Below are 23,476 nucleotides of genomic sequence, written 5' to 3'. Positions count from 1 at the left end.
CTTACCTCCTCTAGTTGGAGTGCTATGCATGTCACATACATCACTATGAACAAGTTCTAACAGAGTAGTTGTTCTTTCAATTTTAGGAAATGGAACTCTGGTTATTTTAGTAAGCGAACACACTTTGCATTTATCAACCATGTCAACATCATATTTAGGTATCAAATCTAATTTAACCATAGTATCCATTTTCCTAGTATTAACATGCCCCAACCGATTATGCCATAAAGAAAGAGAGTCAATCAAGTAAGCAGAAATAGCAACTGTGTTATTAATATTAAGCTTGAACATGCCCTCGTACAAATAGCCTTTCCCAACAAAAGTACCACTCTTAGACAGAACAAATTTGCCTGACTCAAACACTAACTTGAAACCATGCTTATTAAGCAGGCTTCCAGATACAAGATTTTTCCTAACTTCTGGTACATAGTAAACATCAGTCAGAGTCAGAATCTTCCCAGAAGTGAACTCTAAGTCCACTTTTCCTTTGCCTTTGATAAGAACAGTTGATGAATTACCCATGTAAAGAACTGTACCATCTTCAACCGATTCATAGTCGGTGAAGAACCTCTTATCATTGCACACATGCTTTGTAGCCCCTGAGTCGATCCACCAGTTATCAGCATCCTCGAGAACATTAATCTCGGATATTACAGCCACAAAGTTATTCTTTGAACTCGATGCCCCTGGATCATTCTTCTTGTTGGACTTGCAGTCCTTCTTGAAGTGCCCTGGCTGACCGCAACGCCAACATACAACTTTTGGTTTTTTCCCTTTTGGTTCATCACCACGGTCATCGCCCTTTCGGGCTTTCTGCTTCTGTTTACCTTTACCCTTGTTGGTACTCTTTCCTCCCTCAACCACATGGATCTTGGAGATATTATCTCCAAGTTCCTCCTTTTCTTGACGCTTTGACTCTTCCTCCACCCGAAGATGGACAGCCAATTGTTCCAGCGTAAGATCTTCAGTTTTGTGTTTAAGAGTTTTCTTATACTCTTTCCAGGAGGGAGGAAGTTTATCAATCACAGACGACACTATGATCGATTCATCCATGTTCATGTTCTTAACCTTAAACTGATTTAAGATATGCTGAATTTCATGCAACTGATCAATCACAGACTTGTTATCAATCATTTTGTAGTTCATAAATTGACTGACCAGAAATTTCTTACTTGTTGCATCTTCAGTCAAATACCTCCCTTCCAAGGAATCCCACATCTCCTTTGCAGTCTCCGTATCCGAATACACATCGAACAAAGCATCCGAAAGTGCATTCAGAATATGACCCTTGCAAATATAGTCATCACTTTCAAACTTCTTCCTCACACGAGCCTCCTCCAATGTTTCATCTTCATTCTCCTCCGGAAAGGGGTTGGTGAGAACATACACGACTTTGAGAGTCGTAAGCAAAAAATGCAACTTCTTTTGCCAACGTCTGAAGTTACCGCCATCAAACTTGTCCAATTTCACGAAATCTTGTGTCAACGCTCGCAACGATTTTGAAGCCATGGTAGAATTACTGTTTTCGATTGTTGGTGCAAAAATTGGAACCTTCAAAATCTGGAGCCTTCTGAAACTTGAACAAACTGATGGAAACCGCTTCGAGTCACGTTACGTCGTCGCTTTCCGAAAACAGTATTCGCCCCCACCAATTGATGTGCACCGGGTTACAGCGAATCTGTTCTGAGGATAAAACGAAGCCCGATCAATGATCTTCTGCCTGCGTCCGCACAAACGAAGGACAGACAGAATACCGAGCCTAAGAGAATCAATTGAACCAAGGACTGTTAATTCCGTTTCTGCAGAATAACGGAATAACAGTATAGAAAACAACGAGACAGAGAAGCAGGAGAGTATCTGGATATTTTTTTTTTGGTGTGTCAAATGAATTAACCAATGGCCTATTTATAGACTTATAGGCACCCATACGTGAAAGGTTATGTCTTTTGTAAACACACATTAGAAAGGGTATGTCTTTTGAAGACAATTAATTATGAGAAAGGATCATGCCTTTTAGTAGGCACCTTTTCATGCAAACAATTAATTAGGAAGGGTCATGCCTCTTGGAGGCACCCCCATGTATCATATCCCTTCCTAACAATCACACCCCATTCTAATAGTCACACCCTAAGTTAATAGGTGTTATAACTATTCACGTAAAGTCATACCCCATGTGAAAACGTGCGACACCTTTTCACAAAAAACCTCCCGCAACCTTTTATTTTGAAAAACTCCAACAATTTCTACTTTCGAGATCACAAGTAACATCGTTGGCAATGATTCAGCAGTCAACAATGACCCCAAAAATTTGGCCGGCGACCTTCTCTTCGATTGGCAGTTTGATTATAATTATTCTAAGCTGAACAGCGACGAACCCTACTATAACCTCACCAAGACTAGACTAGAGTTAATTAAAGACCACGCACAATTTACGTTCCCCAGATCATGGCTTCACAAATGGTCAAACAATTTGCATTCAGGCAATCGAGACAGCACAGAGTCAACTTGAATATTTTAATGTTGAACGATTGCTTTATCCCATGGCTTCGAAAACATTAACAGCCCAGACAACAAGATTCCCAGCATTTTTTGAGGGATGCGAATTTAATCTGTTGACAATTTTGTGCTCCCCATTATATATACTTGGGACTGGGGATATGGAATTGACTTGAGTTGGGTTTTTGGTGAAGATTGGTGAAATGGGATTTTCTTGGTCTTTTCTTCTTGCTCTTGTTGTTGTTTTGGTTTTCGGGTTTGATGGAGCAGTCAAGTGTAACGGAGGAACTACAAGCGTTTTCAGAAGGGCAGTGCAGGAAAGTGTTGATATGCCACTCAATAGCGACGTCTTCCAGGTGCCTCCTGGCTATAATGCGCCTCAACAGGTGAGCTTTTTTCATTCCCTCCAGATTTCATGCCCGTTTGGTTTGGCGTCTTGTTGGTTTATTTGCTGTGCAAATAAAACGCCAAACCAAACAGGCCTGTCTCGCTTGTATACCTTATTGCAAGTTGGTCTTTCGGGGGAACTTAAAAATAGTACTGCAGTTTTCAAAATCAGTTTTATGTAGGAAAAATTGAAAGCGTTTTTTGAACGTAGAAGGAATTATCTTCACAGGATAGCTTGGAATACTATTGACATGAGAACATCCTTTATACTATGAACTTTTGTATTGGGTGCGATAGTGGATCTCAGGAAGTGGGGGTAACTCACGGCTTGGGGGATACAATCTTTTTAACGCCAAACTCAACTTGTTTCTTATGTTTTTTTCACAGTTATGTCATTTTGAATGAAAATAGAGAAATTGACGAAATGTGGGTTATTTGTCTCAGGTTCATATAACACAAGGAGACCATGAGGGGAGGGCAGTGATTGTATCGTGGGTAACTGAGGCTGAACCTGGCTCCAGTGAAGTGCTCTACTGGACTGATAGAAACACGGAAAAGTGCAAGGCCGTGGGCAGAGTTGTCACCTATAAATTCTACAACTATACTTCCGGTTACATCCATCATTGCACCGTTAGAGACCTGCAGGCGAGTTTCAATACTATTTCATTGTTCATATATCCACCGTTTTGTCTTCTGCTCCATGTGAGTTTGTCTTAGTCTCTAACGGTTGGAATTTGTGTGCAGTTCAGCACAAAATACTACTATGAGGTTGGGATTGACCACACAACAAGGATGTTTTGGTTTACAACCCCTCCTAAACCCGGTCCAGATGTGCCATATATTTTTGGTCTCATAGGTAAACTATCCTCTGGCAGATTATTTTTATGGAAAATTCTAGAATTTTGTGTTGGTCTAATTGTTGTTTGCGGATAAGTTAATTTTTTGGTTTGCCAACATTTTGTGCAGGAGATTTAGGTCAGACTTTTGATTCAAACAAGACACTTACCCATTACCAGTTGAACCCGGCAAAGGGTGAAACATTGTTGTTTGTAGGAGACCTATCTTACGCAGATGACTATCCATTTCATGACAATGTAAGATGGGATACATGGGGAAGATTCACCGAAAGAAGTGTTGCTTATCAACCTTGGATCTGGACTACCGGGAATCATGAGATTGACTTTGCCCCAGAACTTGTAAGCACCCTTTATTTGCCCTTTCACCTCCTCCTGTGGTTCAACAATGAACTTATTTTGTTTTTTCATTTCACTATGTCCAATTGAGTTCATCAGATATCTGAACTTAAATTTTCCCTCTATCGACTTTCTTTACTGAAGTGAATTCTAGCTCTTCTGGAGGGAGATGCTTTTTATTTTACCGAACACTCCTTGTCTATTTTCTTATTTTCTAGTATTTGGAAACTAATCATAATTTTACGCTATACATTGAGTTTTGAAACTTAAACTGCTAAACTTGCTTCTAGTGGAAAATGATGGCTTTGGTGCTATCATTATGCGTTTCATCTACTGCCTCAACCGGCATTTTGATCTTACTTGATATATGAATCTAGTTCTAACCTGTTACTGGACTATCACTGTTACTGGAAGAAGTGGAATTCTAACATGGGAGTGGTGATTTTTCTGCAGGGTGTAACAGAAACATTTAAGCCATTTAGTCATCGGTACCATACCCCTTATAGGGCCGCCAATAGTACCTCTTCTTTTTGGTACTCAATCAAGAGAGCTTCGGCACATATCATTGTTTTATCTTCCTATTCAGCTTATGGTAAGAAGCATGATTCTTTTATTTCGTTTCGAATTCAAATCCAACTTCTAGCAAAATTCATTTCCTGCGCGTGTTCCATATAAATTCTAACGGATAAAGGTAACCTCTACTTATCGATCTGTTTCAGGTAAGTATACGCCCCAATATTTATGGCTGCAAGCAGAGCTTCCAAAGGTCAACAGGAGTGAGACACCGTGGTTGATTGTTCTTATGCATGCGCCATGGTATAATAGCAACAGTTATCACTATATGGAAGGCGAAACCATGAGAGTGCAGTTCGAGTCGTGGTTTGTACAGTACAAAGTTGATGTTGTGTTTGCTGGTCATGTTCATTCTTATGAACGATCTGTAAGTCCACTATTGCCCCAGGACTCGGAGATATTTTCCATGTGGAGGAAAATTTTACAGCAGAAGCAAAAACGCATGAATGTCAAATCATGAAATTCTAGTTAATTAACTTGAAATTTAAAACTTTGGAACTTCTCCTTACGTAAGAATTATGTCTAGAGTGTCAAGTTACAACTTAGTTTTCTGCACAAAGTTACAGTTAATCCTTTCCCGCAATTTAACTTGTAATGCATATAAATGTATGACAGGAACGATACTCGAACATTGCTTACAATATTACAAATGGCCTTTGCACTCCTGTGAAAAACACATCCGCTCCTGTATACATAACCATCGGTGATGGAGGAAACATTGAGGGGTTGGCAACCATGTAAGATTTAAGACACAAGCTTCTATGATTGCCGCTTACAATGTTTAGGTCTACCCGAAAATAATTAACGTTCTTGTGTCACTGTGTTTATGCAGCTTTACAGAGCCACAGCCAAGTTACTCTGCATTTCGCGAAGCCAGTTTTGGTCACGGCGTTTTTGAGATTAAGAACCGAACTCATGCTTACTTTGGTTGGCACCGTAATCAAGATGGTTACGCCGTGGAAGCTGATTCTCAATGGTTTTTCAACCGGTACTGGTACCCGGTTGACGATTCCACCAAAGCCCAATCCTGATGCCATATTCTTTCTTGCTCTCCCCATACAGGTTTGAAAACAAAGGAAAAGGAAAACCGAAAGAGCAGAAGGTGGTTTTGGTCTCTGGAAGTCTTGTGAGTAATAAGTTGGAATTTCTGGTGATTTTTTCTTCAAAGTTTCAATAATTGAGCTCTTTTACATTGGCACATGATGTGCACTTCCTTCAACATGTATACAAGTAATTTCCTCCTGTTAATATTAAACATCTTGTTTTTTGCACACTTGATCTTGGATTTGTGAATTAATTCCCAAGGGCATGGAAGATTTTTGTAATAATTTAGGTATCCGGCCTAGTTTACACCCTCCTCGACTAATCCTCGAGGCCCAATCCGAGGGCATGAAAGACGATAAGCAAATTGTTAGTAAAATGAGAGAGAGTGATCAATGCATTATTAATCACACAAAAAAAGAAATGACTTAAATAGAATGGCAATGAGTCACCTACGTCTTATAATTGTCATTTGAAAGCCTACAACTCCCAAATACCCTTGCATAGATACCCTTCGATGCGTTTAAAAAAAATACTCTGATGAATCATATTCGTGGTTGAATTTGCGGCACAATTGCAACTAAAAACACTTTTTTTCTCCCTTCATTTACATTATCGTTTTTTTTTTTTTTAAAAATTCGTTAGAAAAGGGAAAAAAAAAAAAAAAACAAAGAGGGAGGGAAAAAAACGGGAAGTATACAATTACAGCAAGATCTGTACAAAAACGGCGTACAACACCCTTTTGGACCCATTTTGGGTTCCAAAAAGATGATCGGAGTCGCTCATTTTGTTCCATATAATTTGTTTAGCATTCTTGTAAAAAATCAGCTCCACCAGATATCTGTAAGTGTGTTTACAAAATATCATTTTTTGCTTCAGAATATAGGCTAAATTATGAAGCAAAAAATGACGTTTTGTAAACTTCCTTACCGATATTGGATAGAGCTGAGTTTTTTACAGAAACTCTAAAAAAATTATTTTAAACAAAATGAGCAGCTCTGATCATTTTTTGAAACCCGAGACAAGTCCAAAAGGGTGTTGTACATGGTGTTTGCACAGTTCTTGCTGTACCTGTAGCACCTGTGGGAAAAAAAAAATAGTACTGTAGTTTGAGAGGTAAGAGCAGAGCTTGGGTGTTCGGACAAATAAGCCATTTTGGCTTATTTTTTGTCCTTATTCAAATTTTTTTCGTATTACTTGGTTTATTGTCATTTTTTTGGAGATTATTGCATCCTCACGTCGAGAGGAATCTAAAAAGTAAAAAATTTGGACCGAAATCCAATTTTTTTTTAATAAAGCCAAAAAAAAAAATCAATAAGCCAATTTTTTCGTCTTTATTAAAAAAAAATTGGATTTCGGTCAAAATTTTTAACTTTTTAGATTCCTCTTGTCGTGAGGATGCAATAATCCCAAAAAAAATGACAATAAGCCAAGTGATGCGAAAAAAATTTGAATAAGGACAAAAAATAAGCCACTATGGCTTATTTGTCCGAACGAGCAAGGACAAATAAGCCAAAGTGGCTTATTTTTTGTCCTTATTCAAATTTTTTTCGTATCACTTGGCTTATTGTCATTTTTTTGGAGATTATTGCATCCTCACGACAAGAGGAATCTAAAAAGTAAAAAATTTTGACCGAAATCCAATTTTTTTTTAATAAAGACGAAAGTAAATCAATAAGTCAATTTTTTCGTCTTTATTCAAAAAAAATTGAATTTCGGTCAAATTTTTTTACTTTTTAGATTCCTCTTATCGTAAGGATGCAATAATCCCCAAAAAAATGACAATAAGCCAAGTGATACGAAAAAAATTTGAATAAGGACAAAAAATAAGCCACTATGGCTTATTTGTCCGAACGGGTTAGAAAATTTTGGCAAGAAGCCAAAGAATGTCAAAGTAGGACCCCCAAATGAAATGACCATTAATTATGGTTGAGAGAGTTTGGTGTCTCTGGTCCACCCATGCATTGGCTGCAAATAGTCATATATTCTGGTCCAATCCAAGTGCTTGTTTTTTCACATTCAAAGGCTCTTATTACCTCATGACTTTGCCAAACACACTTTTTTAAGTGATGGTTGCAACGTGATCAAACGCTACCCTGGACCCAGTAGTGCAGGCACTTCTGCACGGCTGCACTACAAGGTCTCCCAATTTGCTTCAATCGAGCCTCGGGCTCTCGAGATTCGAGATTGTGGAATACACTTTTAATTCTGCCCCCAAAAGATGTTCCAGGTTTTTTTTCCCGTGGATAAAAACACGGTTTGAACTTTAAAATGAAATTAGACCATTCAAAATCAAAACGAAACCATTGGCTGAGATGCAATGAGGATGGCTTTGTTTGCTTTAGGTTTTCAGAACCACCCCTAACCTATCAGCTTGATTTTCAATAAGTTTGCTCTCCAATTATTACTCTCATTCCTCTATCTCTCTTCACTTCTTACCCCGCTAATCTCGTTTACCTTAGAGCATTTCTAACAAAATTCTTTATTTGTAAGAATCAAAATAGTTTTAAGTTTTGCATAATACAACTATTTACGTGAACTCCAATCATCATTCTTCATTGTTCAAAATTTATCCATTCCTCTCCAAACTTCAACGTTCCCTCTAGTATTTATATTTAAATAAGTTGTTATATATATTGGTTATTGGTCTCATTTAAAAGGTATTGTGAACACATTTTAGGATAAAAATATAGTAGCATTTTAAAGTGGGAAAACAAAATGAAGTTCATTTTTTGAATTATTCTCATAATTGAAGAACTCCATTTTGAAAAACTCAAATGAAGCATAGTTTGGAGGAGAGATTCTTTAAAATGAAGATTTAAAAATTGACTGGATATGCTCTTAGCAAGAAAAAGTCAAAATAGAAAAAAGATTCGAGAGTTCAACAATAGGTTATGTTCAATAATCAGAAATATTGCGTGAAAAATATATTATCAAGTGAAGTAAAGTGGAATAAAGAATATCTCAAGACTTATCTTACAAGTGGAGTGGAGTCACACCACGTTTAGTGAAAAAGGATTATAGGCTAAAAACCCGTAGGACAGGGGATGCTGCTTGCTGCCCTACAAAGCGGTGCTGAACGATCGATTCAGCTGTTCATCTCAACACGGATGGCTCGGATTGAATCTGAGCACATATAAATTTAAATTGTTGATTACTCAGTTAAGAGCTAAGTTATTGATTGCCAAGATAAAAAGCCGAATCAATCGTTATGCACTCGCTTTACAGGGTTCTGCTTGGCAGCATCCCCAGACAGGTGATGCCCCAATAATTTGAAGAATCTCTCACGATTGAGGCATGATATTGGGCTCTTTCACTTTTTCAAACTTTTCGCACTTTCCCACTTTTTTCGGCCTACCATAGATTCGTCCACATTGCGGATCAGAAAAAAAAAATAAAGATTCGTCCACATCTAAAGCAGGGAAAGGTAATCTTGCGAATATGCTTATAATATTAAGTTGATTTTTATTAATTAAGCGGGGACTATATAAGCTTGGTGGTAGGCCTATAGAACTGGACTCAAAGTCTCAAATTGTCCCCTTTTTTTTCTTTCTATTTTCCCAAACAGTCCCGGAACCATACGCTAAACATTTTTTCTTGTAATTATCTGCACCTTTCTTGATTATAAAAATAAAAATAAAAATCTGCACCTCTCCCTCGTGGATAATTATGACTTCACAAGTCAAACTTTTAACTTTTTAAGTAAATGAAAAAAAAATCCACGTACGTCTCTTTAGTTTCTCTGACCCTGCAACTGCTAAAAAGCTGCAGACACCCCGTCCTGATCACGACTATAACCCGTTGAAGCTTGAATGTATGTGTCTATGTAAACAATTTTACGACACAATTATGTCTCAAGTCGTTCAATGCACATAAATTCATATGCATCAAACAACTTCGGACGCAATTATATTCTGATGAGAGTAAAATCACACTATGCTATTAAAACTCTCGCAAGTGGATGATGGAAATAGTAAGTTGGCTTGAACGCCTTGAGTTATAAAAAAAAGTCTCTGTATGCTATAAATGTGTATATATAGGGAATTCTGTGAATGAATGGTGGAGGAGATTGGGTTTCAACAGGACACACATGGGTTTTCTAGGGGTTTCTGGGTGTTCTGGCCTTGCAATATTGGGTTTGTTTCTGAATGCAGTAGCACTCTTCTGTAATGGAGGAACCACTAGTGCTTTCGTGAGGCCTGTCGAGAAAACTGTGGATATGCCCCTTCACAGTGATGTCTTCCGCGCGCCTGCTGGTTACAATGCGCCCCAACAGGTTTGTGTTTCCCTTTTCCTTTCTCTTTCTTTTCTTTGATAGCTCAAAGCGTCCGAGTCGGTATGCACGCATCTCAACTAATTTCGGAGACCAATTCGGCCGTCCACTAGCAGAAGCCCAATTAAAGCGAGAGCAAAACTCCGTCCGGACTGAACCTCCAGCCTTAACCACCGTGCTGGTGTTTCCCTTTTCTTCTTCTCTGCGGTTCAATGTTCCTTTCACCACTGTCTTTCACAATTTTCAAGTAAATGTTTTACTACTTGAAGTGTTTCTGTAAGCTTTTATGATCCCTTTTGGTGGTTCTTTGAATTAAAATGTGTTTTGGGGAGAGAACTGTTTCTCATCTTTCTCTTTTGGAATTTTTTAATTAAATCCCATATTTTAATCCTTTTTTGGTAAAACCCACCCCTACCTTCCATACAATTTTGATGCTTTTCCCTAGAAAATTTGCTTTTATATGGAGAAAACTCTTTTTATTTACTCATTTAATTTGGGCTATTCTATAGTGTGTTCTGACTTATGGGTAATCTGTAATTAAGGTACATATAACACAAGGAGATCATGTGGGGAAGGGGATGATAGTGTCATGGGTCACCATGGATGAACCTGGTTCAAGTACAGTCCTTTACTGGAGTGAGAATAGCAAGCTCAAGAACAAGGCCAAGGGCATTGTTGTCACCTACAAATTCTACAATTATACCTCTGGTTACATTCATCACTGCACCATTACAAATTTGAAGGTCCCCTCTCTACTTTATGCTCTATATTTGTTGGCTATATTAGATTATAGTTTGTCGTTGAACAGCGGTACAAGTATAAAAACTGATTCAGTTTCTCGATTTGTTGGCGCGCAGTTCAACACAAAATATTACTATCAAGTTGGGACTGGACAAACAACAAGAACTTTCTGGTTTACAACTCCCCCTGAGGTTGGTCCGGATGTCCCGTATACGTTTGGTCTTATAGGTAACTCCTTAACATGTGCATTTTTAATTATTACAAGTAACACAATTTCTCTCGGAGTCTACATTTTCTTTCCAACTTCTTTTAACCAGCTCTATACATGCCCGCGGCTGTTATTGGTGTTGCTAACTTACCACTGGTGGATCTCTGGGCCTTTGTTTGTGTTTTGTTTTGCATTTCTTCTTCATTTAGTCTCTTGTGCACCTTTTGTAGGGGATCTTGGTCAAAGCTATGATTCGAACAAGACGCTTACTCACTATGCATTAAACCCATCAAAGGGAAAAACAGTGCTCTTTGTGGGAGACCTCTCTTATGCAGATAACTACCCAAATCATGATAATACAAGATGGGATACTTGGGCAAGGTTTGTTGAGAGAATTACCGCCTATCAACCTTGGATCTGGACCGCGGGAAATCATGAGCTTGATTTTGCCCCTGAAATTGTAAGCATTATACATGGTTTTCTTTGTTCAGGTCAGGAGCAACTAATCTCTTTTTTGCCCAAATTGAAATTGCACGATCTACTTTTTCCAAAAATGGGATTTGTATTGCCCCAAAGTTTGAATATGACTTCAGAAAAGTTATCTCGCCATGTTTCTTGATAAATACGGAGTATATCTTAACTTCTCTGATGCAATATACTTTCTTTGTGTGATCGATTATGTAGATTGCTGCAGACACTTTTGTAACTGCTGATTGAGAAAAAAAAAATTCTAAAAATCATAACATTTGAATGTATTCTGCACGATAAGATGCTCGTATACTCCAAGTCTTATACTCCAAGTCTTGTTCATAAGTTTGCTATAGCTTTAAAGAGGTGTTCAATAAGATGTAATGTGACCAAATTGTGTCCTTTTTGTAGGGCGAAACAGAACCCTTTAAGCCTTATACTCACCGTTATTATGTTCCCTATAAAGCATCGGATAGTACTGCTCCCTTTTGGTACTCAATCAAGAGAGCTTCGGCATACATCATTGTCTTGTCTTCCTATTCAGCATACGGTAAGGATGTTGATCCATTTTCACTACTTCATTTCCGGACATTTGTATCCCAAACTATGCACAAAAGACTCGCAGCCAAATAAAACAGCTGTACTGAAAATGAGCATGGGCTGCATGCATACTTAATTGTATCAACATTGCACCGTGTGGCTCATTCTGTGGTTAGTTCTATTTCTGCATACGTATTCTATGGGAAATGATTTTTCTTCTTATGTTCACCATTTTGTCTTTGGTTGATGTTAGGCAAATATACTCCTCAATACCAATGGCTTGAGGCAGAGCTACCAAAAGTAAACAGGAAGGAGACACCATGGTTGATTGTTCTTATGCATTCCCCATGGTATAATAGTTATAAATACCATTACATGGAAGGTGAAACAATGAGAGTGATGTATGAGCCATGGTTTGTACAGTACAAAGTGGATGTTGTATTTGCTGGCCATGTTCACGCCTATGAGCGATCGGTAAGAGCACTTAATCAGATAAGATATTATCTTTCTGCAATTATGATGTAGGCAAAGTTGAGATGGAATTACACGAAATTAAATTTCAAAATTTGTATTTTTTGCTGACCTGACAATCAAAAGAAACTTCAAAATTTCAATCACCCGCTTGAATTTTGAAGAAAGGATGCATGTATTAGGCATCCCCATCTGTGGAAACATTTCCTATTTCTGTTTTTGATGAATTCACATGACTAAATCACAGGAACGTGTATCCAATGTTGCGTACAACATTGTGAATGGCATCTGTGCTCCAGTAAGAGACCAATCTGCCCCTGTATACATAACCATTGGTGATGGTGGAAATATTGAAGGCTTGGCAACCGAGTAAGATTTGTATAATTCGTTATGCTTTGGAATCCGTATTCTTTGATGACTTCCCCCACTTTTTCGGCGCAAGAAACGAAGTCTTATTTTTTGTGCAGAATGACAGATCCACAGCCAAAGTACTCAGCTTTTCGGGAGGCCAGTTTTGGTCATGCCATTTTCGATATTAAGAACCGAACGCATGCTTATTATAGTTGGCACCGTAATCAAGATGGGTATGCTGTGGAAGCTGATTCGTTGTGGTTTTTTAACCGGTATTGGCATCCAGTTGATGATTCTACAAGCGTCAAAAGATGATCATATCAACTATCAAGTCTATCGTAAAAATAGAAAGATGAGAACACGAAATCACAGATGGCGTGGTACTGCTTATTTATTTTTGGTGTACTCTGCATTAAATTTTCTATTCAACTACAAGCATTGTGATTGAGAAGCTTGCTATAAAATTTTGCATTTGCCTTCATAACTTATATCTGATTTAGATTTGATTTCCCAATATTTGCAAATAGAGCATACAATGACAATGTGTATTCATCTTTCATCCCCTAGGAATTAGTGAATGATCTTTTCACAAGCGAAATCCTTGATACATCTCCAAGCAGTTCTTCAAAAACAACCAGTTGATTATGAGTTGGCTTCAACCATGACCGAGGAACATGGTACCTTCGCACCCAAAAATTTCATGAAATTAGCAATGCGCCATCTAACCGGTTTAGTAAAGAAAACAGAAACAAAAAGATGCTCTTCAAGTTTTACCATCTTTGAGTTGGTTGCCCACAACCAAGTTCACACTTTGTAGGTTTATAATGTCCGGAATAGCTACACTGCGTGCAATTGCCATTAGCATGGAGAGTCCAATATCTCCCAATGTTCTGCCCGTTTATCCATACTTGACCTTTACCCATGCTGACCATGTCTAGAGCCAATGGCTCATCTCCATCCGGTGCATTGAAATAAGCCTGCAATAATAACGGGTAACCAAAGTAATATTGCTTAGTTTCCTTTCAATCAGAATCTGAATCCTATGATTCAGATTAGAAAAAATCTGAGATAAAGTCCCCAGCAGGAAATGAAAAGTTCATTTTCCTCTCAGGTTATCTCACTTTTGTTCAATTTGATCTGATGCGCCTCATCATGCTGTCAGAGTCAATGGTCTTTAGTTTAGCACTTGACTAGACACTAACTACCTTTACCCTTAAGGTTCAAAAACAGAATTTCTGGAGTATGGAGTATGGTCGCCGAAGTAATTACCCCTTCCATTCGATACCATCCTAACTTTTGGTATATGTAAACTATGAGAGGCATTCCATTTTTTCGATACCTTATACCATGTAAGGGGTCGTGGACTTCTTGCAAATAAGGATTTGGGCATCCAGCCAACCGGTGAAACTCCAATTGGAGAAACTAGATTCATCCTTTCTCCTTTGAGCCCAACCTAAGGAATCAAAGCGCTAACAAAGTGAAATTTCTAAAGAAGAAGAAAATCTCATAAAATTATACACAAGTGAATAGGATTTTTTTCTGATAAGTAAATGAATAGGATTCATTGACCTTGTATGACCATTTCTGCCTGGATAAGTCCCTCTTTCCCTTGTGTGGACCATGTAGAACAACTGGTCCTAGTACTCCTAAGTTCCATGTCTCAAAACGAGGCCCATTGTTCTTTAACAACAAAAAAATTCATGGTAAATTTCATGTAAAGTAACAAAATAAATAAAAGACAGCAACGACTTCTGTCATCAGTTCAAATGGTAATTGAAAGCAAAACATCTCTTTGAGAAATACTTAATAGACAGTGAATAATGCGATGAATATTATTGAAACTATTGTGGGTGTTTCCCATGCTTAAATGAAGCATATGTAGGCTTGTCGTATCGAATTTGTGCATTTCTATAAAATAAAAATTCATTCAAATACTTAGTTCTGTCAAACTAACCGACAATCCAACAGCTACACTGAGAAGGGAAATTATGTTTGGTCCAGCTTGCAGATTGACTTCTCCTGTAAAAGTAAATCGTCTGTACTCCCTAGATCCAAAAGCAGACCCTATAGTTCAAGCATAACAGAATGATCTCTCAAGAGAACGAAAAACAAAACAAAAGTCTTATCTCTTCTTGCAAATGTACGTGATTGTGAGCACTAGCTGGAAGTAGTTTAGTGCTAATTTAAAGATACATAATTCAACAATTTACCAGATAGTTGTCCATTTACAAACACGTGCAATGCATCACCAGCTGACTGCACAGTGAGTGTGATAGGCTGGCCTCGACGAAGAAATGATGCAGATGGACGAATATCAACACTGGATTGTTTATCTTATCAGAAAATTTAACACCAATACAAGTTATCAAAAACTTCTAAAATGCAATACTTTAAGTTCCGTTCATTCTCTCACCTAGTCGAGTACCAGAGGTAGTCACTGATATCTCTGGTAACATTTAGTTGCTCCAATAAACCGACTGTTGTAATGTTTGTATCATCATTAGCAGAAGACAAATCTTCACTGAATGTTTCCCAAGAGAGAAGCTTAGCATTGGTTGGCAACATCTGCGTCTTGGATGTTTGAACTCCAACCTGTGAAGGACCATCACATACTCGTAAAAATTCGGTATATATGTTTATCCTAGAAAATCCTAAATAGTGTTCTTCCAAACTGCTTAAGAAAAGGATAGTCCATTGATGTGGTGAACACGTGATGTACTTAAGGTGGGTGAAGAGAGCATGCTCCAAGTGATTTAAGGCAATATAAGAAAGGCATAATATAAGATCATAAACCTGCAGTTTGTATCGTTTTCTAATTACCTTGGCAGTGTTAAAGACAACATTTTTGCAATCCCGAAGAATGCTGATGGACCAAGGAGGGAGGTCATAGAGCATGTTATTAAATCTAACCCTCGCATCTCTCTGTATATGGTAGTTGGAAAGAAAAGCCACACAGTCTCCTGACTCGGAAGAAAATACATGTGCCTGAAAGATGTTCATATCCGGTCAATTTGGTCACAAAAAAGCAACATGAATCATCTAATCACGGAATACAAGATAGATAATAGGGTGAGCTTCAAAGAAACTTCAAGAAATAGAGTATATTCTAGTATGCCACCAGAATTATCCAAAAAAAAAGGTTCAAAAGCCTGCTGATTTGCAAAAATGGGAACATTGTAGCATGCCTCCCTCTTCGATTATCTGCCCCAGAATATGTTAGCCATATAGTTGCTTTGGTGAGTTTGCATCATGTTTTAGTGGAGGGATTTACCAAGGGAACTGAAAAGAATACATTCAACTTCATTAGCTTCTTATCTTTTCCTCCAAAAATCCATGATCCGAACACCTCATTAGAACACATTCTCACTCTAAGTTGCTTAGTTAAGCATCCTTGAAATTGAAGAAGGTGACAAACCTGTTCATGACTTCCTAACCTAGTAACGGTAGGATCAGCAGAAACTAAAGCTCGCTCGCATAGCTTAATAGCTCTATGCAGCTCCTTCAGATGGCCATACTTAGGTTGCCTAATCAAGCCTATCCATTTCGAACAATCAAGCAATTAGCTACAGACAAAAAAAAAAACACATTCAAGAATGGGGAAAAAAAAAGTGTTAAGCTTTTCTCACCATATTCATCAATAGGAGCATCATAGTCATAGCTGGTAGTGATGAAAGGGCCTGTTGTTCTTCCAAAGTTGGTCCCTCCTTGATACTGTCGAAAGCAACAAGATCCGTACAAAAAGAAATGAAATGCATAGAGAGAGCTTCAAAGAGCAAATAAGACTCTTCTACAACTGCTACTCGAGAAAACTCAACCCACCACTCAGCCTCTCAATTTTTTGAATAATAAACATATAAAACAACAACACCACAAAAAATAGCTGACAAGATCACAATTTCAAGCTTCTATTGCTTAATAAAACTTGAACAATTATCTTAATCTATATGCTGAATCAGATTTCAAGCTTCATTTCCTGGTATGTTTTTTCTTAGCAAATAAAGAAATTTAGGCCCTTTTAACTCCTTTCTTTGCTTTTTCTCATTACCCAAATTGACAAATTCACAACAACATAATAACATGGGATTGACACTGACCATGTAGTAATTCACGAATGAGCCTCCCTTTTGAATGAAGCGGGCAACTGCAAACGCTAAATCTTCAACTGATCGCCGCGGAATTGGGCCACCAAATTCCGTAAACCTTATAAATTGACCAGATAGCAAGTAAATATGCAATCTAAACGGAGTAGGTTTAAGGGAGACATTAGCTTTTCAACATACCAGCCAGTCCAAGCCTCGGTCCACATAGTGGGTTTGTAAGGTTTGTTTGGAGAGAAATCATCGCAGTAAAAATTATTGCACGTATTAATCTGTTACAAAGTTTTGGCAAGTAACTCGAATTACATATTGGCTGCTGCTAATGCGAAAGACTTAAATACTAGACTAATTGCTCAGAAATTCCAAAAGTGGACAGTGAAGCGAATAATACCAATTTTCAAGAAAACGAAAATTTTCAGTTGACAAATGCAATGAGATTGGTTACCACTGGATCCGGAGCATCATCTTGCTTGCACATAACCCACGGGACTCCTGTACGCAATTCAACTGCCATTTTCGCCGCCCATCTCATGTATGCAAGACTAGCATTGCCGAATAACTTGCTTATTGCCCCGTACTCATTCTCAATCTGACCAGAAATATACACGTATCGACATGTGAAACAACTATTTTTCACAGGCCCTACAAATATGTAAGCTCACGTTATCTGAACGTGACAACTAGTGGAGGGTTTACATATCCGTTGGACAAGCAACCATACAAAACAGTGGAAATGTGCCGTTGCTAGTTGTCTCATTATTAGTCCTTTCAAGCGGACATGACCTTTTTCTCATTAATACAATCATATTTTTCTTGTTTTTTGCCTTATTTTTAGATCAGAAAAGGATACACATTCAAGGGTAAGGCAGACCTGAGAGAGGATGATGGGACCACCTTGAGACTCAAACAACTTCTCATCCTTCATCATTTGGACAATTTTTTCGGTAAACCTCCGCATTGCTATCTGCAAAACTTAATAGAGGAAGTCAAGGTAATGGGAAAAATCCACAGAAATTTGACTACTGATTAGTGAATGTTAGTGTGGAGAGAGAGAGAGAGAGAGAGAGAGAGAGAGAGAGAGAGAGAGAGAGAGAGAGACCTTGAAGGGTTTATTATCTGTTCTGAAACTGATGCCAGGAACATAGTGCAACCAAACAGGAAAACCACTAAAAGCAAAACAGAAAAATAAGAAAGAAATAAATCATTGGGATGAAAAAAAAATGAGCTAAAAAAACCCATCAAATATAAAAACAGAGAAGTAATCACCCAAAATTCCATTCTGCACAAATATAAGGCCCAATTCGCAGATGCACATATAGCCCTGCTTTCTGGACCATCTTTATGAATCCAACCAAATCATACCTTCCCTCAAAATTATACTAAAAACCCACAAACAAAAAGAATAAATTAGAAAATCACCAATTGCAAACTACAAGAAAACAGAGGGGGGAAAAAGAAGAGAGGAAAATGAAGTAAGAAAGAAAAAAACTAAGTACATTGCCAGATGAAGGTTCATGAAGATTCCAAAACACATATGTGTCAATAACATCCAAGCCTCCATCTTTGGCCTTCTGTATAAGACCTTTCCACATCTGAATAATACACCAAGAAAAAAAAATTTTGATTTATTACTAACACAATTTGCCGAGAAAATTTTCCAAATGGAGCCTACATTTTCTGGGGAAAGTGAAGGAAATTTTTTCTGACCTGAGGGGTGCTTCTTGGGTAATGTATGGAGCCGGAGAAGAGAATTCTCTTATGCCCATTGATAATTAGAGCTTTCCTATCGTAAGTAACATTGCATTGTGTTAATTGAACTCCCCAAATCAAAAACAAGGAGAGAAAAAAACACCATTTGGAAGCAGAGTTAGCTTCCATCTCTAGAGAGAGAGAGAGAGTAAATTTCTCCCGCGGAGGGAAAGCGATTCAAGGTGGTAATAAAGAACAGAGCACTGAATTGAAGGTGGTAATAAAGAACAGTGCACTGACAGTGACACCAACTCAAAATGCATAAAGAGAACTGCAGAGGGTGGGAAGCCACCTGTGCCACATCCTGTAGTGCGGTCGATCGGGCCGTTTATCTCGGCAATGAATGGCTCGAATTTAATTCTGAACAATGAACGGCTCAGATTTGTAGGAGTTCGAATTAAATCCGAGTCGTTCATATCAAGATAGACGATCAGATCGACTGTACTACACGGTGTAGTTTGGCTACCACACTACAACCCCTTCCAAATATTAAGACCGTGTTTTTTTTTTTTTTGGTTAATTAATATTAAAGTCGTGTTTGGCCAGATAGGAATACATGTTAAAAGGTTTACTTTATGAGGCGTTTAGTCAACTTCTACAGCTGAGGTTTAAAAAGTTCAGATCCAGGGTTTCCTTTATATTTTTCTTTGGACAGTAAACCATCGATGCCGGTCATTTTAAGATGTGCATAAATCGGTTCGAACACTTAGTTATAAAAAAAAATAAATTGTAAGTCGTTACTAATACAATATGTTGAAAATCATGTGGCTATGATCACCGGATGAAGTTTATTTTTTTACTCGCGACAATCTGAAAATTACGACTTACTCCCTCTGTTGTATAATTTATGACTTACTTCCTCTGCTGTATAATTTAAGTCAATTTTCTATTTTGGATTGAAAAGTCAATGTCAAAGTATTTGTAAGTTTCCAAAAATACCTTCATTATTGTTGGGTTTAATTTTGATAATGAGTAATTTTAATTAGATCAAAGTGCACTAAATACTTATCGCTTTACTAAAATTAGAACTTAATAACGAAACGTCAATTATGAGACGGATGGAGTATAAAACTAATGAATTGAATGATCAAAATGGACACGTGTCCTGTTCGTTTCTCAAAATTAAATCACAGAAAAAGATAGTTTTAGTCATTCAGTTTTCATTTAGCAACCATGCACACAATCTTTATGTCGCGCGTATTTTTTACTACTGGTATTCTTCTACGGCATCATGCTTATGTACGTTTGTTGTAACAGAATCTTTCATCCGGGGGAATATCTATGAGAGGGAGAGATGTGGGGATTAGAGGCGGTAAAACGACCCAAGCAGGTAGCTGATCAAGTTTGGTTTGATAACTTGACGAGCTTTAAAAAATCTGTTCAATTATTTATGAGATGAACCAATATCAAACGAGCTTTAATCAAGCTAAACACGAACAAATTTCAAGTAGCTTAAATTTTTATACATACTAAGCCGAAGAATTGCCGAGTAGTAGCACACGTATGTGTTTGAGAATTCGTTCGAAATCTTAACAAGCTTCAAAAAAAAAAAAATATTCAAGCTTGGTTAGTTTGATATCGATTATATAACAAGCTTTTAACAAACAAACACGAGCTTAAACTCGAATAGCTTGCTTTGTTTAGCAGCCCTAGACTTGAGATGCATGTAAAAAAATCCATTCATCCAACGGATAAACCGAGGAGCTACCATGGTCTTATCTTTATTTCTATAGATATAAACAACAACGACGACGACAACGACGATGACAACGACGACGATAACGACAACGATCGACGACAACAACAATAATAACAACAACGACAACGATAACGATAACAATAACAACGACGATGACGACGACGACCACAACAACGATCGACAACAACAGATGCAGATGCAACTTACCCAGATGCAGCTGCAGGATGCATGGTTGTCTTATGCCTCGAGATTGTTGCTGGGGATTTGAAAATGAATTTTAGATGTGCAACTTGCCAATGAGGAGACTGGTTAGTTTGATATCGATAATATAACAAGCTTTTCACGAACAAACACGAGCTTAAACTCAAGTAGCTTTGCTTCGTTTAGCAGCCCTAGACTTAAGATGCATGTCCATTCATCCAGCGGGTTAACCGAGGAGCTACCATGGTCTTGTCTTCATTTATGTATATATAAACAACAACGACGACGACAACGATCGACAGTAACAACAACAATAACAACGACGACGATGACAACGACAACGACAACGATCGACAACAACAATAGATGCAGATGCAACTTATCCAGATGCAGATGCAACTTATCCAGATGCAGCTGCAAGATGCATGGTTGTCTTTTGCCTCGAGATTCAACTTATCCAAATGCAGCTGCAGAATGCATGGTTGTTTTATGCCTCGAGATTGTTGCTGGAGATTTGAAAATGAATTTCAAATGTGCAACTTGCCTATGAGGAGACTGGTTAGTTTGATATCGATTATATAACAAGCTTTTAACGAACAAACACGAGCTTAAACTTAAGTAGCTTGCTTCGTTTAGTAGCCCTAGACTTAAGATGCATGTAAAAAAATCAATTCATCCAGCGGATTAATCAAGGAGCTACCATGGTCTTATCTTCATTTCTATATATATAAACAACAACAATAACAACAACAATGACAATGATCGACGACAACAACAACAACAACAGCAGATGTAGATGCAACTTATCCAGATGCATGGTTGTCTTATGCCTCGATATTCAACTTATCCAAATGCAGCTGCAGGATGCATGGTTGTCTTATGCCTCTAGATTATTGCTGGGGATTTGAAAATGAATTTTAGATGTGCAACTTGCCCATGAGGGGACTAGTTAGTTTGATATCGATTATATAACAAGCTTTTAACGAACAAACCGAGCTTAAACTCGAGTAGCTTGCTTCGTTTAGCAGCCCTAGACTTAAGATGCACGTTAAAAATTTCATTCATCCAGTAGATTAACCGAGGAGCTACCATGGTCTTATCTTCATTTCTATATATATAAACAACGACGACGATGACGACAACGATCGACAACAACAACAAAGAATGCAGATGCAACTTACCCAAATGCAGCTGCAGGATCCATGGTTGTCTTATGCCTCAAGATTCAACTTATCCAGATGCAGCTGCAGGATGCATGGTTGTCTTATGCCTCGAGATTGTTGTTGGGGATTTGAAAATGAATTTCAGATGTGCAACTTGCCTATGAGGAGACTGGTTAGTTTGATATCGATAATATAACAAGCTTTTAACAAACAAACACGAGCTTAAACTCGAATAGCTTGCTTCGTTTAGCAGCCCTAGACTTAAGATGCATGTAAAAAAATCCATTCATCCAGCGGATTAACCGAGGAGCTACCATGGTCTTATCTTCATTTATATATATATATATATATATATATATATATACACACACACAGTCAGTCTCAAATGAGGGAGTCTTTATTTTAGTTAAAATGCGAACCTCCTCATTTCTCCCATTTTCCGATCGAATTTCGATGATCTGAGCCGCTCAATGTGTTCAGAACGTGATTTTAAGGTTACCCACGAGAAATCGGCAAAAAAATTGACCGGGAAGGGCTTCATCCGAGCAGTTTTTGTTTGAACCGTTCGATAAAAAACAAACAAAAACTGCTCTGATGAAGCCCTTCCCGGTCATTTTTTTTGCTGGTTTCTCGCGGGTACCCTTAAAATCACGTTTTGAACACATTGAACGGATAACAACGACAACGACAATGACAACGACAACGATCGACAACAACAACAACAACAGATGCAAATGCAACTTATCCAGATGCAGCTGCAAGAAGCATGGTTGTCTTATGCCTCAAGATTCAACTTATCCAGATGCAGCTGCAAGATGCATGGTTGTCTTATGCCTCGAGATTGTTGCTGGGGATTTGAAAATGAATTTCAGATGTGCAACTTGCCTATGAGGAGACTGGTCCCAAGTGAGAAAAAAAAAATACTAGTAGAAGAAATCTTAGAGCAGATTGGGGTTTAAAACATGCATATTAATGTAAGGGCTGATCTCATCTCAAATACCGGCAGATTAGATAATTTTTTAGTATACTAATGCCACCCGAGCGTGCTTGGCGCGAAACCGCGTGCTCAATGTTAGTGTCGATATTTAAAAATCTTTGGTTAAGTTTAAGAAGTTACAGTAATACATTGCAAAACACTGTGGAAAGAGAAAATCCCGAACTAAAATTTTGAATCCATCATTAGTCATTAGATGAATTTATAATTGAAAACCCAAAGCTTTTATAACACTTTGGGGGCATTTCCGGTAAGCTAGAAGCTGTGGACATCTTTAATTTAATAGTTATTCGTAGCCAAGTTATTTTCACTAAACTAAAAGTTATGGAAAATGTGTTGGGTATTTTGTGAGAGAACATGTCGGATATTTTAGTTTAGTAGAAACAACTTAGCTTTCGACAAAAAAACTTAGTTTAGTATTAACGGCTTCACAAAATTCAATAAGTTACGGTGCAAAAATTTCAGTGGAAACGGGACCTTCTTTTACTCTTTGGTAGAGTTGATGCATAACTGTAGAAACTTTATATCCATCTCAAAGCCAATTGGCAATGAAGGGAATTTAGTAGCTTGCTGGCTATTAAAGAAGAGGGATTCGCTGGGAGAGGGGCACTTGCGCACCCGAATACCCACGAGACAATCGCGATGGGTGATATCATCCCTGTGGTCAGGAGGTACAGAAGGGATACGTGTCAGCACATTATCACACCACCTGACGCCTGAACACTGGTCTATGTTGTTTGTAAATATGAGACATTCCTTTCAAAATTTCTCAGAGAGAAGATTCCCTAGAGAGAGAGAGTTGATGAGCACCAATTCCGATGGAGAAGAACA

General features: G+C 38.0%; 3 protein-coding genes across 3 annotated transcripts; 2 read left to right on the top strand and 1 right to left on the bottom strand.

Moving 5' to 3' along the window:
* The first annotated feature begins 2,251 nt into the window (after positions 1 to 2,251).
* On the top strand, positions 2,252 to 5,970 carry LOC131307967 (purple acid phosphatase-like). The gene is made up of 8 exons (XM_058334747.1): positions 2,252 to 2,882; positions 3,328 to 3,528; positions 3,628 to 3,739; positions 3,850 to 4,079; positions 4,530 to 4,668; positions 4,796 to 5,016; positions 5,265 to 5,386; positions 5,482 to 5,970. The coding sequence occupies exons 1-8, from the start codon at positions 2,700 to 2,702 to the stop codon at positions 5,678 to 5,680; spliced, it is 1,407 nt and encodes a 468-aa protein (XP_058190730.1). The 5' UTR covers positions 2,252 to 2,699; the 3' UTR covers positions 5,681 to 5,970.
* A 3,439-nt stretch (positions 5,971 to 9,409) lies between these two features.
* Positions 9,410 to 13,230, top strand: LOC131307966 (purple acid phosphatase 2-like). Its single transcript, XM_058334746.1, has 8 exons — positions 9,410 to 9,966; positions 10,506 to 10,706; positions 10,821 to 10,932; positions 11,143 to 11,372; positions 11,792 to 11,930; positions 12,174 to 12,394; positions 12,639 to 12,760; positions 12,859 to 13,230. Exons 1-8 carry the CDS (start codon positions 9,781 to 9,783, stop codon positions 13,055 to 13,057), a joined length of 1,410 nt encoding a protein of 469 aa, XP_058190729.1. The 5' UTR covers positions 9,410 to 9,780; the 3' UTR covers positions 13,058 to 13,230.
* Positions 12,954 to 18,797, bottom strand: LOC131307964 (beta-galactosidase 3-like). Its single transcript, XM_058334744.1, has 18 exons — positions 18,547 to 18,797; positions 18,336 to 18,431; positions 18,106 to 18,218; positions 17,939 to 18,005; positions 17,711 to 17,803; positions 17,285 to 17,428; positions 17,023 to 17,111; positions 16,837 to 16,942; positions 16,369 to 16,453; positions 16,158 to 16,276; positions 15,563 to 15,727; positions 15,156 to 15,334; positions 14,953 to 15,062; positions 14,697 to 14,806; positions 14,312 to 14,422; positions 14,082 to 14,195; positions 13,517 to 13,719; positions 12,954 to 13,423 (listed from the first exon to the last, which is right to left on the bottom strand). Exons 1-18 carry the CDS (start codon positions 18,715 to 18,717, stop codon positions 13,306 to 13,308), a joined length of 2,193 nt encoding a protein of 730 aa, XP_058190727.1. The 5' UTR covers positions 18,718 to 18,797; the 3' UTR covers positions 12,954 to 13,305.
* Positions 18,798 to 23,476: the final 4,679 nt, after the last annotated feature.

Source organism: Rhododendron vialii, chromosome 11a (assembly GCF_030253575.1).
Source record: "Rhododendron vialii isolate Sample 1 chromosome 11a, ASM3025357v1".
NCBI classification, from domain to species: Eukaryota; Viridiplantae; Streptophyta; class Magnoliopsida; order Ericales; family Ericaceae; genus Rhododendron; species Rhododendron vialii.
Note: the sequence above shows the minus strand (reverse complement) of the source record. Positions and strands in the feature narration are given on the sequence as shown.

What these genes read in the sequence shown, in the direction of transcription:
- LOC131307967 (XM_058334747.1), top strand. Translation starts at nt 2,700, where the DNA reads ATGGGATTTTCTTGGTCTTTTCTTCTTGCTCTTGTTGTTGTTTTGGTT. An exon ending in ATCTTCCTATTCAGCTTATG is followed by an intron (nt 4,669 to 4,795) that starts GTAAGAAGCATG and finishes GATCTGTTTCAG; the next exon opens with GTAAGTATACGCCCCAATAT. An exon ending in TTCATTCTTATGAACGATCT is followed by an intron (nt 5,017 to 5,264) that starts GTAAGTCCACTA and finishes AATGTATGACAG; the next exon opens with GAACGATACTCGAACATTGC.
- LOC131307964 (XM_058334744.1), bottom strand. Translation starts at nt 18,717, where the DNA reads ATGGAAGCTAACTCTGCTTCCAAATGGTGTTTTTTTCTCTCCTTGTTT. An exon ending in ATGAACCTTCATCTGGCAAT is followed by an intron (nt 18,219 to 18,335) that starts GTACTTAGTTTT and finishes GTGGGTTTTTAG; the next exon opens with TATAATTTTGAGGGAAGGTA. An exon ending in TGTGCAGAATGGAATTTTGG is followed by an intron (nt 18,006 to 18,105) that starts GTGATTACTTCT and finishes TTTTGCTTTTAG; the next exon opens with TGGTTTTCCTGTTTGGTTGC.
- LOC131307966 (XM_058334746.1), top strand. Translation starts at nt 9,781, where the DNA reads ATGGGTTTTCTAGGGGTTTCTGGGTGTTCTGGCCTTGCAATATTGGGT. An exon ending in TTGATTTTGCCCCTGAAATT is followed by an intron (nt 11,373 to 11,791) that starts GTAAGCATTATA and finishes TCCTTTTTGTAG; the next exon opens with GGCGAAACAGAACCCTTTAA. An exon ending in GTCTTCCTATTCAGCATACG is followed by an intron (nt 11,931 to 12,173) that starts GTAAGGATGTTG and finishes GGTTGATGTTAG; the next exon opens with GCAAATATACTCCTCAATAC.